This window comes from Leptodactylus fuscus, chromosome 6 (assembly GCF_031893055.1).
Source record: "Leptodactylus fuscus isolate aLepFus1 chromosome 6, aLepFus1.hap2, whole genome shotgun sequence".
Taxonomy (NCBI): Eukaryota; Metazoa; Chordata; class Amphibia; order Anura; family Leptodactylidae; genus Leptodactylus; species Leptodactylus fuscus.
Genome location: NC_134270.1, coordinates 21,086,419 through 21,099,778, shown reverse-complemented (window position 1 = coordinate 21,099,778; position 13,360 = coordinate 21,086,419). Strand labels below are relative to the sequence as shown.

Genomic DNA, 13,360 nt, shown 5'->3' with positions numbered 1-13,360 from the left:
CTGCGCGAGAAGAAGACATTGAAGATGACGCTGCGGACTAAGAAGACGGCGGCGCTGGAGACAATTCTCTGGCAGCAGTGGGGACGCCCTCATCGCTGTTTGAGCGCTGGGGCCCCGCCCCCATCGCTGCGAGATAACTCATTTGCATACCGGTAAAAACCGGTATTTCTAAGGAACGGCGCAGCGGAGACCACGTCTAAAGGTAAGAAACAAATAGCTTTTCTAAAGACTATTCCGATGTATTATCAACAAAAAAAAGGTTTTAATCGTAGAATCCCTTTAACCATTTAATACTTGTAAAGAAAATTCATAAGACAACAGTTGTTTTTCCTGCCCGGTAAATCCTTATATTTGTATATAGGGGGCAGTATTAGCAAATGGTTTTGTACAAAAAAAAAAAAAGCTTGAATTGTGCTTCACTGTGGTGACTACCAACAGCACCTGGAATTGCCCTTTAAGCTTCCCATTGTAGAGCGGACCTCTCTCTATCTCCTGATTTTTATCCACCCATTATCATTTACCCATAGCGCAGCATGAAGGGGCTCGGAGAACGTTTCATGAAAAGTGTTTAAATGTCTAATGGGGTCACGTAGCTCATAGAAGGACAGCTGACCTGAGTCATAGTCCACATGTATCCCAAAGCAATTAGAGGACATGCTGGAGAATATCTGGACGTCATTACTGTTATGTCGTATTGAGTACCCGTCATGCCACCTGCAGAGGCACCAGGACTTCTTATTATTGCCAATCCAAGACTGGTCACCTTTGGTTTCTGTACTAGGGTAAGCCATGCCCACCATCCAGTATTCTTCTTCACTGGTCTCCACTTCCCAGTAATGTTGTCCTGAAATTCTTCCCTGGGTGCTGAGAACTTGATATTGTTGGAACCTTCTGGGCATTTCTTTACGGCGTTGGTTCATCACTGACCACATTGCAGATCTGAGGTCCTCGGTAATGGCGACATTATTGGCAGCAGTGTTTATATCCAGCATGATCTCTGAAGAGTCGATTGAGTAAAAGTCCTCCTTTACCCTTGTCACCATGTTACCCAAACCATCATACAAGGTCAAAGCAATAAGAAAGTGATTCAGATTCCTGGAGCTGTGGACATGTTTGTCTATCTCTTCTATGTCATTTCTCTCCTCACTTTCACAGAAGTTCGCCAGCTGACATTGTAAGATGGTTAGTGCATCGGTTGAGCCAAGAAGCTTTTCAATTTGATGGACCTTCCTGGACATCTCATCCTTCTCAACCTCCAACTGCTGGATCAGTTCAGAGATGGAGGACAACACCTGCTCCTTCTGTCTGGAAACCTCACTTAAGACTTTCTTCTCTAAATCTTCCAGTTGTCTCTTCATTTCTCTGAAGAGAGCCATCATTTTTTCGGTGAGACTGGTTGCTTTGTCAGGGATTTCATTCTTCGTTTTCAGTAAATTCTGGATCTCTTTATCTGTCTGTTCCCTCTTTGCGTCTAGTGTTTCTAGAATATCTTTTAGCCTCTCCTTCCTTTTGGTGGTGGCCTCATTTAGTGTCTCCAGCTGATGTGTCCTGTGCGTCTCAGCCAAGCAATAGACACAGATACTAGTCTCTTCCTCGTTGCAGTAATACTCCAAGATCTTCTTATGTACCGAACACCTAAGATTCCCTAGGACAGTGGTAGGCTCAGACAAGACATGTTCTGGGGACTGGATGTGGACGCTTAGGTGGTCATCACACAGAGAAGCTTCACAATGCAGACAGGTTTTAACAGCGGGTACTGAAGAATAAATACAATAAGAACAAGGAATACCTGGCTGCTCCTCCTGTTCCTGAGTAGACTGGAGATGCTGAACCTGCTCCTTGCAAGTAATACTCTTATTGTCTGCACATTCCTCAAGCTTTCCTTTACATTCAGGACAGACGTTATCTTCAGAGCCCTCCATTGTGTTCAGGGCTCCATCAGTGCACCTTTGGCAGATGTTGTGTCCACATTTCAGGGTTACTGCACCAGTAGATGTAGTCTGGCAGATAGAACAGGTTTCTGGAGCAGACGCCATCATTAAAGACCGGAAGCTGAACCAGGAAGTGAATTTTTAAGCCTGTGAGTCCTGCCCGCTCATGTGCAATGAATTCTCCACTGATAGCGTCACAGCAGTCAAGTTCACTTGAGATTTTGTGAGTTTACAGGTCAGGCTCCAGAGAACAGGTAAGGAGGATCCACAAGGCTCTCCTATAAGACTAGGAAGATGCAGGACTCCCCATCTTGCTGCCTGTTACTTATTACCCTGGGAATTCAGATTAACCATTTGTGCTCCAGGTATTTCAAACCTAGAGAAGACTTTTACTTTAGCACTAGATAAACATGTCTATACAGTGACTAAAGTGGCTCAGCAGGCAGTATCACACATGATGGGATTAGATACACAGCCCAGCAGACAGTATCACACATGATAGGATTAGATACACAGCTCAGCAGACAGTATCACACATGATAGGATTAGATACACAGCCCAGCAGACAGTATCACACATGATGGGATTAGATACATCGCTCAGCAGGCAGTATCACACATGATGGGATTAGATACATCGCTCAGCAGACAGTATCACACAGGATAGGATTAGATACACAGCTCAGCAGACAGTATCACACATGATAGGATTAGATACAGTAACTAACCCATCAATATCACACATGCCAGCTATAGATACAGTGTCACACAATGGTCTAGGTGTAACAGCTCTGCAACTCACTATCACATGATAATCATCATTTCTGATTTGCTACTGAATGTGTTGGTGCTGTATAAATAAAAATATCACTATCATAAGCTTAGATACACATCTTTGCTGCAACTATGACATATGAAGGGTTTAGACAGTGATTTATCAGATTCTATTCCCTATAATGGGATTATATACACAGGTCAGCAGACAGGATCACACATGATGGTATTAGATATAGGAGCTCAGCAGATAGAATCACATATAAAAAGCCTATATACATCAGCTCAGCTGTATTGCATGTGATAAGCTTAGATACACAACTCAGCAGGCAGATTCATGAATCAAACTCCATTTCCTTGGCTCAGCCATCAATGTCACACATAAATGGGTTAGATCCATCATCTTAGCAGAGTATCACACACAATAGTATTAGATACGGCGCAGCATTTTACATTTTATTCCCTTTTCCATGGTTGTTTCATCTCTTTCGCTTGTGATGCTGCAGTTCTTGTGTATTACAGATAATGGGAATATAAGGACAGACTAAGTGCTAATGGAGGAAGGACAAGAACTCCTTGTAACTGCATATTATACCGGGGATGGGTTTGCTCTGTAATCCATAGATAGTCCTACTACACAGTCACTGGGGCATAAAGTAGATAAAATTTGGACATATACTGCCCTGTCTGATGCTATCCGCCTTGATGCTCCTCCAGCATTGCCTTGTGGTGACTCAGGACTGAGGGTCCCTGTATAGAAACATGCCCTTCCCTTCACAATCTGAGGATATATAGAAATAGATAATATAAATATATATATGGATAGTTCTTTACCCGTATTGCCCCATTACAGTAGTATGATACTTTACAAGGTATCCTTCACCCCGCTGGTCAATCATGTAAGCGTTTCTTCACATCCTTCATAATGTCCGCTAAATATCTGTGTATTTCCAGTGAGATCAGGATCTCGTCCAGTTCGGCCACATCAAGGAGCCTGTCTTTGTTGGTTTTGTTTTCTTTGTCTACTTCAGCAAAGTTCTTTTGGCCTGATTCTTTTTCTTGCAAGACCTTTACGGGGTCATTCATGTTGCACAGTATCTCAATGTGACTTGCCCTTTTGGAAAGCTCATCCCGCTTTGTTTCTAATTCTTGGATCATATTCAAGACTGGAAGTGACGCCTTCTCCTCCCAGCCGGAGATCACCTGTAGGACCCTCTTCTCAAGGTCTTCCAGGTGGCTTCTGAGGTCATTGAACAAGGCAGTAACTCTCTCGGTTTCTTTAGCCGCTTTCTTGGTCACTCTTTCCTTTTCTTTTTGTAGACCCTGAAGTCTTCTCTCTGTCTTGTCACAGTTCTTGGCCAGTTTTTTCTGAATGGTCCTGCATTTTTTCAATTTTTGCTCAAAGGCTTTTGTCAAAGGCACCACCTGATGTCCTTGGTGCTTTCTATTGCTCTTGCAGATTACACAGATGCAAGAACTTTCCTCCATGCAGTAATATTCCAGGATCTTCTTATGGATGGGGCATTTTTTGTACACCAGGGTAGGCTCCACCATGACATGTTCTGGTGCCTTGCTGTGAATTGCCAGATGAGTATCACAAAGGGAGGCATCACAGTGTAGACAAGACTTGACCGCTGGGACGTAGCTGAAGATGCAGTAACTACATCGGTTCCCAGTATCTTCAGATTTTTTGTAAATGATGTTGTAGGCATCAGCAATGTTTTGTAGCTTCAAGTTTCTCTTGAGGGAAGGTCTTCTCCTATACCTCTTCATGCATTCTGGACATGTGTACTCTCCTTCAATCTGATACTTCCATGTCTTGGAGATACACAACCAGCAGAAGCAGTGTCCACAAGGCAGGTTAGTGGGATCCTTATAAATCTCCATGCAGATGGAGCAGGTCAGTTCAGCTCTGATACCAGCAGAGGCCATCACGAATACAGAAGAAATAAGTAGCCAAACAGTTTAGAGGTTTTGTCATCTGTGTAATCACTCCCTGGGAGCGAGACCAAGAACGTCACACAACACAATAAGAATAAAAGCTAAACAAAAGAGGGAATGGCGCGTGTGACACTTATAGGTCACGCAAACCAGTCTCCATAGGTGACAGCTAAGCAAATACTCAGAAGACACGACAGCAGGGTGGCTTAAAGCATATGGACACTTAGGCAAACCTATCATTTCTACAAGGTTAATACTGCCGGCCTCCGACAAAGGCAGGGCGGCCCGAATATTCTGCTCTAAAAGGCTCTTATGGTCTTTAGAAATGACATTACCCAAATATTTACAGGCCAAGACTACTTTCAACTGACACACTGTATCCCCCCCCAACAATACTCGGCATACGGCCAATATGCAGATAGGAGGACTTAGTCCAGCTGGTCCGCAGGCCAGAGTAATTGCCAAATTTGTCAATTAAGGCCATAGCTCTGGGCAAAGACTGGGAAGGGTCACTCATAAATAAGAGAAGAGCATCAGCATAGAGTGCAGTTCTCTCCTCCCGGGATCCTATAGTTATACCGTTATATATAGGGCCCTGCCAAAGTAGTATTGCCAAAGGCTGCACCACCGGAGCAAACAGCGGAGGCGATAGCAGGCAGCCCTGCCTCGTACCTCTAACCAGGGGAAAATAGGGGGACAGCGAGACATTGATAGATAATGCATGAGGTTTTTTTTTTTTTTTTTTTTTTAATTCAGCTGAAGTATGGTTGAAAAGAAATGTCTGACTGTCATTTGTTCATTTTCATAGAATTTTTATTTTATTATTACTTTTGTCAGATTCAAGTTATTTCTGTGACCAGTGTGAGGTTTTCTTTCATTAAACAAGGGGGACCAACAATTTTGTCTATGTGTGTAGTAGTTATATTGTACATAGGAGCAGTATTATAGTAGTTATATTCTTGTACATAGGAGCAGTATTATAGTAGTTATATTCTTGTACATAGGAGCTGTATTATAGTAGTTATATTCTTGTACATAGGAGCAGTATTATAGTAGTTATATTGTACATAGGAGCAGTATTATAGTAGTTATATTCTTGTACATAGGAGTAGTATTATAGTAGTTATATTCTTGTACATAGGAGCAGTATTATAGTAGTTATATTCTTGTACATAGGAGCAGTATTATAGTAGTTATATTCTTGTACATAGGAGCAGTATTATAGTAGTTATATTCTTGTACATAGGAGCAGTATTATAGTAGTTATATTGTACATAGGAGCAGTATTATAGTAGTTATATTCTTGTACATAGGAACAGTATTATAGTAGTTATATTCTTGTACATAGGAGCTGTATTATAGTAGTTATATTCTTGTACATAGGAGCAGTATTATAGTAGTTATATTGTACATAGGAGCAGTATTATAGTAGTTATATTCTTGTACATAGGAGTAGTATTATAGTAGTTATATTCTTGTACATAGGAGCAGTATTATAGTAGTTATATTCTTGTACATAGGAGCAGTATTATAGTAGTTATATTCTTGTACATAGGAGCAGTATTATAGTAGTTATATTCTTGTACATAGGAGCAGTATTATAGTAGTTATATTGTACATAGGAGCAGTATTATAGTAGTTATATTCTTGTACATAGGAACAGTATTATAGTAGTTATATTCTTGTACATAGGAGCTGTATTATAGTAGTTATATTCTTGTACATAGGAGCAGTATTATAGTAGTTATATTGTACATAGGAGCAGTATTATAGTAGTTATATTCTTGTACATAGGAGTAGTATTATAGTAGTTATATTCTTGTACATAGGAGCAGTATTATAGTAGTTATATTCTTGTACATAGGAGCAGTATTATAGTAGTTATATTCTTGTACATAGGGGGCAGTATTATAGTAGTTATATTCTTGTACATAGGAGCAGTATTATAGTAGTTATATTCTTGTGCATAGGAGCAGTATTATAGTAGTTATAGTCTTGTACATAGGAGTAGTATTATAGTAGTTATATTCTTGTATGTAGGAGTAGTATTATAGTAGTTATATTCTTGTACATAGGAGCAGTATTATAGTAGTTATATTCCTGTACATAGGAGCAGTATTATAGTAGTTATATTCCTGTACATAGGAGCAGTATTATAGTAGTTATATTCTTGTACATAGGAGTAGTATTATAGTAGTTATATTCTTGTACATAGGAGCAGTATTATAGTAGTTATATTGTACATAGGAGCAGTATTATAGTAGTTATATTCTTGTACATAGGAGTAGTATTATAGTAGTTATATTCTTGTACATAGGAGCAGTATTATAGTAGTTATATTCTTGTACATAGGAGCAGTATTATAGTAGTTATATTCTTGTACATAGGGGCAGTATTATAGTAGTTATATTCTTGTACATAGGAGCAGTATTATAGTAGTTATATTCTTGTACATAGGAGGTAGTATTATAGTAGTTATATTCTTGTACATAGGAGGTAGTATTATAGTAGTTATATTCCTGTACATAGGAGCAGTATTATAGTAGTTATATTCTTGTACATAGGAGTAGTATTATAGTAGTTATATTCTTGTACATAGGACCAGTATTATAGTAGTTTTATTCTTGTACATAGGAGCAGTATTGAATGGGGGATGTCATAATATCTTTGGTTGTGCCTGCCAACTAACTTTCCAAGAATCCTGAATAACATATATGGCAGTGTTGCAGCAGGGGGATTCTCATTATATAACTAGATAAATTTACCCTTTAGAAGCCTGGAATAGCTGGGTAAGACCATACCTCCCAACCGTCCCGATTTCCGCGGGACATTCACGATTTCGGTGTCCTGTCCTGGTCGGTGGGAGGTATGTCCTGATTTCAACTCATCGGCGTTCACAGCCCAGCTCCTGCCTTACCGCTGCGCTCCGGCTCCTGCATGTGTAGGCGCGATGTGATGACTTCACATTGGGCCTACAACTATGTGACTGGAGTGAGAGAGAGGCGGGGGAGCGTTGGAAGGTGGAGGGGACATGAAACTGAAGACAGAGATGGGAAGATATGAAACTGTGGTCAGAGATGGGGGGACATGAAACTGGGGGAGAGATGGAGGGGGGAATATAATTTACAGGTGACTGTAGGAGGATTATACTGTGTGAAAACACATGAAAAATGAATGGGAATGGGCGGAATCTACATAAATGTGGGCGGGGCTAAGTTTGGTCCCTCTTTCGGCTCTTTGAAAGTTTGGAGGTATGGGTAAGACCCTCTGAGCGAGGTGCCATAGCAGCCATATTAGGACTTGATAAATAGGAGAACCTGTCTGAGGAGGACTTGAGAGTTTATTTTGGGGCGAGTGATGTCATGTCCATTGCAGCTCCTGGCAGTGATGTTCTCGTGATTTTGTTTGTGACTTGTTTTCTGATTCGGACTAGTTCTCTCTGTCCTCTTTAAGGCTCGCTGCTGCAGGGCGTGTCTTGTGTTTATAAGTACAGGGCTGGCGACACGGAGGAGCAGACGCTGCACTGTGAGGTAAGTGACACTACGCCACTCCATGCTGGGATTAGCAATAGCTTAGTGGAGAGGGTGTATGGTACAAGTTCAACTCCTCCCCACATCTTCAAGGATCACTTTCCTCCTTTGTCACACTCACAGGAGTCAGGGAGATACAGGGGGCTGTTTGGCTTATAGAGCTGATGTAACTGGAACTAGTAACACAATATGTCACCTTCCTGGATTCTCGTGAGTGTGAAATATGGACATGGATGCTCAGGGATCTGCAGTCTGTCTAGGTCTCTCAGTAGATGTATCACAGTATTTGTAATAATTGACAAAACAAAGGGTTAATGTACATGAACCTCTTATACGTCCCTCCTTTTAAAGGATATGTATAGAATATATCTCCCCCATCATTCCTGTCCCAGAAACTCACAATCTAATCTCACTATATCACACACAATATATCACTCCCATCATCCTGAGCCCAGGAGCTCACAATCTAATCTCACTATATCACACGCAATATATCACTCCCGTCATCCTGAGCCCAGGAGCTCACAATCTAATCTCACTATATCACATGCAATATATCACTCCCGTCATCCTGAGCCCAGGAGCTCACAATCTAATCTCACTATATCACACACAATATATCACTCCCATCATCCTGAGCCCATGAGTTCACACCATACTTTGTTGTATCAGTCCCATCATCCTGACCCAGGAGCTCACAATCTAATCTGCATATATCACACATAATATATCACTCCCATCATCCTGAGCCCAAGAGCTCACAATCTAATCTCCCTATCACACACAGTTTATCGCTTTAATCCTCCTTGACCCAAGCAGTTTGCAATCTAATCTCCCTATATCACATAAAATGTATCACTCCATCAACTTCCCTAATCCCAAGAGCTCACAATCTAATTTTCCTATCTGACAGAAGATGTAGCACTTCTATGTTTCTTGACCTCCAATCTTATACTCTCACGCAGAATGTAACACTCCTATCATCCTACAGCATTGTTGGTTCAGTGCTAGCACTAATACCTGGTGACTATCTCCCGTCCTGTCCCCCGTTTATGCTTTACGGGTACCATTGTCCAGTCATTAGAGTGGACGCCATGTTGTAAACATTGGGGTTCCCCTGAATGGGGCTAGGTATGGGCTTCGTGTGACTTTCAATAAATTAATTTCTTATTGGTATTCTATCTAGGATGGGAGAACCTCAGAAGGACGCCAGAGGTTTCTGTAGGCACGATCACCCCTATTTTACATTTGGGGTCATAGCAGATATTCAATATGCAAATAAAGCAGATGGACTAAGTGGCTGGAAAACCATGAGATACTACAGCCAAAGCTGCCTCCACCTGCAGAATGCCATAAGGGAGTGGAACTCTGAGGACATCAGGCCCAAGTTTGTGTTACAACTTGGAGACATCATTGATGGCTTCAATAAAAGGACTGGAAAATCAGAAGCTTCGCTTGAAACTGTACTTTCCATAATTAAGATGGCAAAAATGCCTTTCCACCATGTCTGGGGAAACCATGAATTTTATAACTTCACTCGAGATTATTTAATGAGCTCAAAGCTTAGTACAACATGGCTAGAGGACAAACGCCAAGATGACCTTGACCCAAGTCATGAAGGAATCTCTGACAATATGGACTATTATGTGTATCACTTCAGTCCTCACACTAAGTTCAGGTTCATTCTTATAGACACTTATGACTTAAGTGTCCTTGGCCGACAAGAGACCAGTGATGGATACCAAAAATCTTTGGCTTTTTTGGATGGTGAGCAACATAACTTCAGAGGTATGCACTTAAAAAGGAAAATTTATCTTCCAGCCCCAAATGTGGATGTGGTGGCGCAAAAGTGGTCACTTTCTAGTGGAATGAATTAGTTATGGAAACCTTGATGAGCTGTCACTTGGTGGTCTCCATAATTCTTCTTCATGTTAACGGAGGGCATGTGCGTGGCCACCTCAACTCTGAGGGTTGTAGGACCTCCTTCTTACACCTTGGGAGAAAACAGATCTAGGAGGTAGATTCTTTTGTAGAAATCTGAGCTTGCTGTTAATCTCATTGCAGATAGATCAAGCTTTCACCTGTTGGAGTTTAATGGTGGCCTGGGTGAAGAGCAGTTGGCATGGCTGAATGATGTCCTCACGTATTCTGACAAGAATGGGGAGAGGGTGATCATTGCTGGTAAGTGCTACATCATTTAGGCCCTTTCTGAGTGGCAATAGGCTAATATTTTTTGGGGCACCCACAAATGTAAATATATTTTATTGTCTCCATCGCAGGTCACATCCCAGTCCACCCAAAATCTATGCGCAGTCTCTGCTTGGCTTGGAATTACGACAAGATCCTGAGAACCATCCAGTCTCACCAGAGCGTTGTTTGTTACTTTGCTGGACATGACCACAGTGGTGGATACTACCAGGACTCCCATGGAATACACCATATTACTATGGAAGGGGTCATTGAGTCACCCGCAGGCACCAACGCCTTTGGGACAGTCTTTGTTTATGAAGATGGCTTGCTTCTACGAGGGAGGGGGAGGGTGAAAGACCGGTTCTTACCATACCGGAAGGAGACTAAGACTAACCCACATTCTAGCACTTCCTTGGGGAAACAAGAATGAGATTTCACTTGGTCATGTGACAGTATCATTACCTGTGTACAGGGTCTCTTTAAGGCAAATGGTGCACTATGGTTGTGTGGGTCGCAAATCAGGGCACAAGACTTTATGTCCAGGAGAGCTCGACTCACGACTATATTGACGATACAGCTGAAGCCTTTGACAGAGCAGGAAGTTATAAAGTCCTTGCTTTGTAATAGAAGGCAGTTTTGTGCAGAATATCCCGGCACAGGTCATGACGTAATTTTGGTGGGTCAGGTATGTTTAAGCCACGGTGAGGGAAGGGGCACTAATGACACTTTTTCACTGGACCCACCAATGGGTTAAAACAGCCGTGCCTGTTTATTATTTATAATGATTGAATACATTTAGTACTAAAAAAAAATGAGACTTAGAGGAGTTTTTAGATATACATATACCGAAGGGGGGGGGGGGAATTTTATTAACCCCTCTTCAGTTTGCTGATGGTGCACAGACATGTTTATTAAGAGGCCTTGAATCTGTTGGGGCCTTTATTGAGAATAGCCTACAAAACAACAGTCTTAATAAATCTGTCCAAATATTTTAACAGTATATTTACCTCATTGCATTTTTGTTGCTTCCATATTGCTGGTCTGTGTTCAAAAAGTCACTTTACTATAATACTGCTCCTATGTACAAGAATATAACTACTATAATACTGCTCCTATGTACAAGAATATAACTACTATAATACTACTCCTATGTACAAGAATATTTTATTTTAAATATGATTTTTATTGAAAAAAAGAAAGCTTTTACAATATAATAAAAAGCAACTACAAACATAAGAAGAATCGGCATGAGTCTAAGTAGTACAATAGAAATTAGAAGCTGACACTAACATAACCAAACATAAAAAGACCAGAGGACCAGATATACAAACGCTACAAAGACACCAATCCTACGAGAAGACAAGAAAGGAATAAAAGGGGGAACACAACCAGAAGGGAACAGGAAAAAAACAGGAAAAAGAGAGACAGGGGAGACGGAATAGGAACAGAAAAGGACAAGAAAATTAAACAATAACGTGAACAACATAACCACATACCTGAATACAATACCAGAGAAACACAAAATACATCCAAAAAATTGAATAAAATAAAATAAAGCCACCTGGGACAACAACAGATTAGGCAGATAGTAATCAGGGGGTCCCCATGGGGGCGGTCTGGGGCCGAGGAGAAAGAACACCCTTAGTAGACTCCACGTACGAAATCCAGAGAGACCACTGGGATCGAAATTTGGCGTAAGAATGATTTTTGTTAGACAACAAACGTTCCAAGGTACATACCAAGTTCACATGGTGAAATAGTTCAGCTAAGGTCAAACAAAGAGCAGACTTCCACTGACGCGCTATCATGGCCCGAGCTGCGAGCACGATACAAGAATATAACTACTATAATACTGCTCCTATGTACAAGAATATAACTACTATAATACTGCCCCTATATACAAGAATTTAACTACTATAATACTGCTCCTATGTACAAGAATATAACTACTATAATACTACTCCTATGTACAAGGATATAACTACTATAATACTGCTCCTATGTACAAGAATATAACTACTATAATACTGCTCCTATGTACAAGAATATAACTACTATAATACTACTCCTATGTACAAGGATATAACTACTATAATACTACTCCTATGTACAAGGATATAACTACTATAATACTGCTACTATGTACAAGAATATAACTACTATAATACTGCTCCTATGTACAAGAATATAACTACTATAACACTGCTCCTATGTATTATGCAGTATTATGAACCATAGTAGCCCTGCACACAGTATTATCCCCCATAGTGGCCTCTGCACACAGTATTATCCCCCATAGTGGCCCCTGTACACAGTATTATAGCCCATAGTGGCCCCTCACACAGTATTATGTCCCATAGTGGCACCTGCACACAGTATTATCCCCCATAGTGGCCTCTGCACACAGTATTATCCCCCATAGTGGCCCCTGTACACAGTATTATAGCCCATAGTGGCCCCTCACACAGTATTATTCCCCATAGTGGCCCCTGTACACAGTATTATCCCCCATAGTGGCCCCTGCACACAGTATTATCCCCCATAGTGGCCCCTCGCAGCGATGGGGGCGTCCCCAGCGCAGGAGCAGCGATGGGGGCGTCCCCATTGCAGCTCGAAAACCGACCGCAGCGCCGCCTCTCTGGTCTTTGGTGTCCTCCCCTTGCCTCTTCAGCGTCTGTCGGACGCCTGCGCAGTATGCTCTCTGTTCGGCGAAGCTTGCCGAACGTACTGCGCATGCGCGAAAGTGCGGTCCCAGCCATAGTGCGGGCACCGCACTTTCGCGCATGCGCAGTACGTTCGGCAAGCTTCGCCGAACAGAGAGCATACTGCGCAGGCGTCCGACAGACGCTGAAGAGGCAAGGGGAGGATACAGAAGACCAGAGAGGCGGCGCTGCGGTCGGTTTTCGAGCTGCAATGGGGACGCCCCCATCGCTGCTCCTGCGATGGGGACGCCCCCATCGCTGCGAGAGAACTAATTAGCATACCGGTACAAACC

At 41.8% G+C, this 13,360-nt stretch overlaps 2 protein-coding genes across 2 annotated transcripts; one reads left to right on the top strand and one right to left on the bottom strand.

Moving 5' to 3' along the window:
- Positions 1-485: 485 nt before the first annotated feature.
- LOC142209945 (E3 ubiquitin/ISG15 ligase TRIM25-like) lies at positions 486-2,036 on the bottom strand. The gene has a single exon (XM_075278978.1). The coding sequence runs from the start codon at positions 2,034-2,036 to the stop codon at positions 486-488; it is 1,551 nt and encodes a 516-aa protein (XP_075135079.1).
- Positions 2,037-8,081: 6,045 nt separating this feature from the next.
- LOC142209424 (manganese-dependent ADP-ribose/CDP-alcohol diphosphatase-like) lies at positions 8,082-11,476 on the top strand. The gene is made up of 4 exons (XM_075278413.1): positions 8,082-8,175; positions 9,362-9,963; positions 10,240-10,356; positions 10,455-11,476. Exons 2-4 carry the CDS (start codon positions 9,363-9,365, stop codon positions 10,793-10,795), a joined length of 1,059 nt encoding a protein of 352 aa, XP_075134514.1. The 5' UTR covers positions 8,082-8,175; position 9,362; the 3' UTR covers positions 10,796-11,476.
- Positions 11,477-13,360: the final 1,884 nt, after the last annotated feature.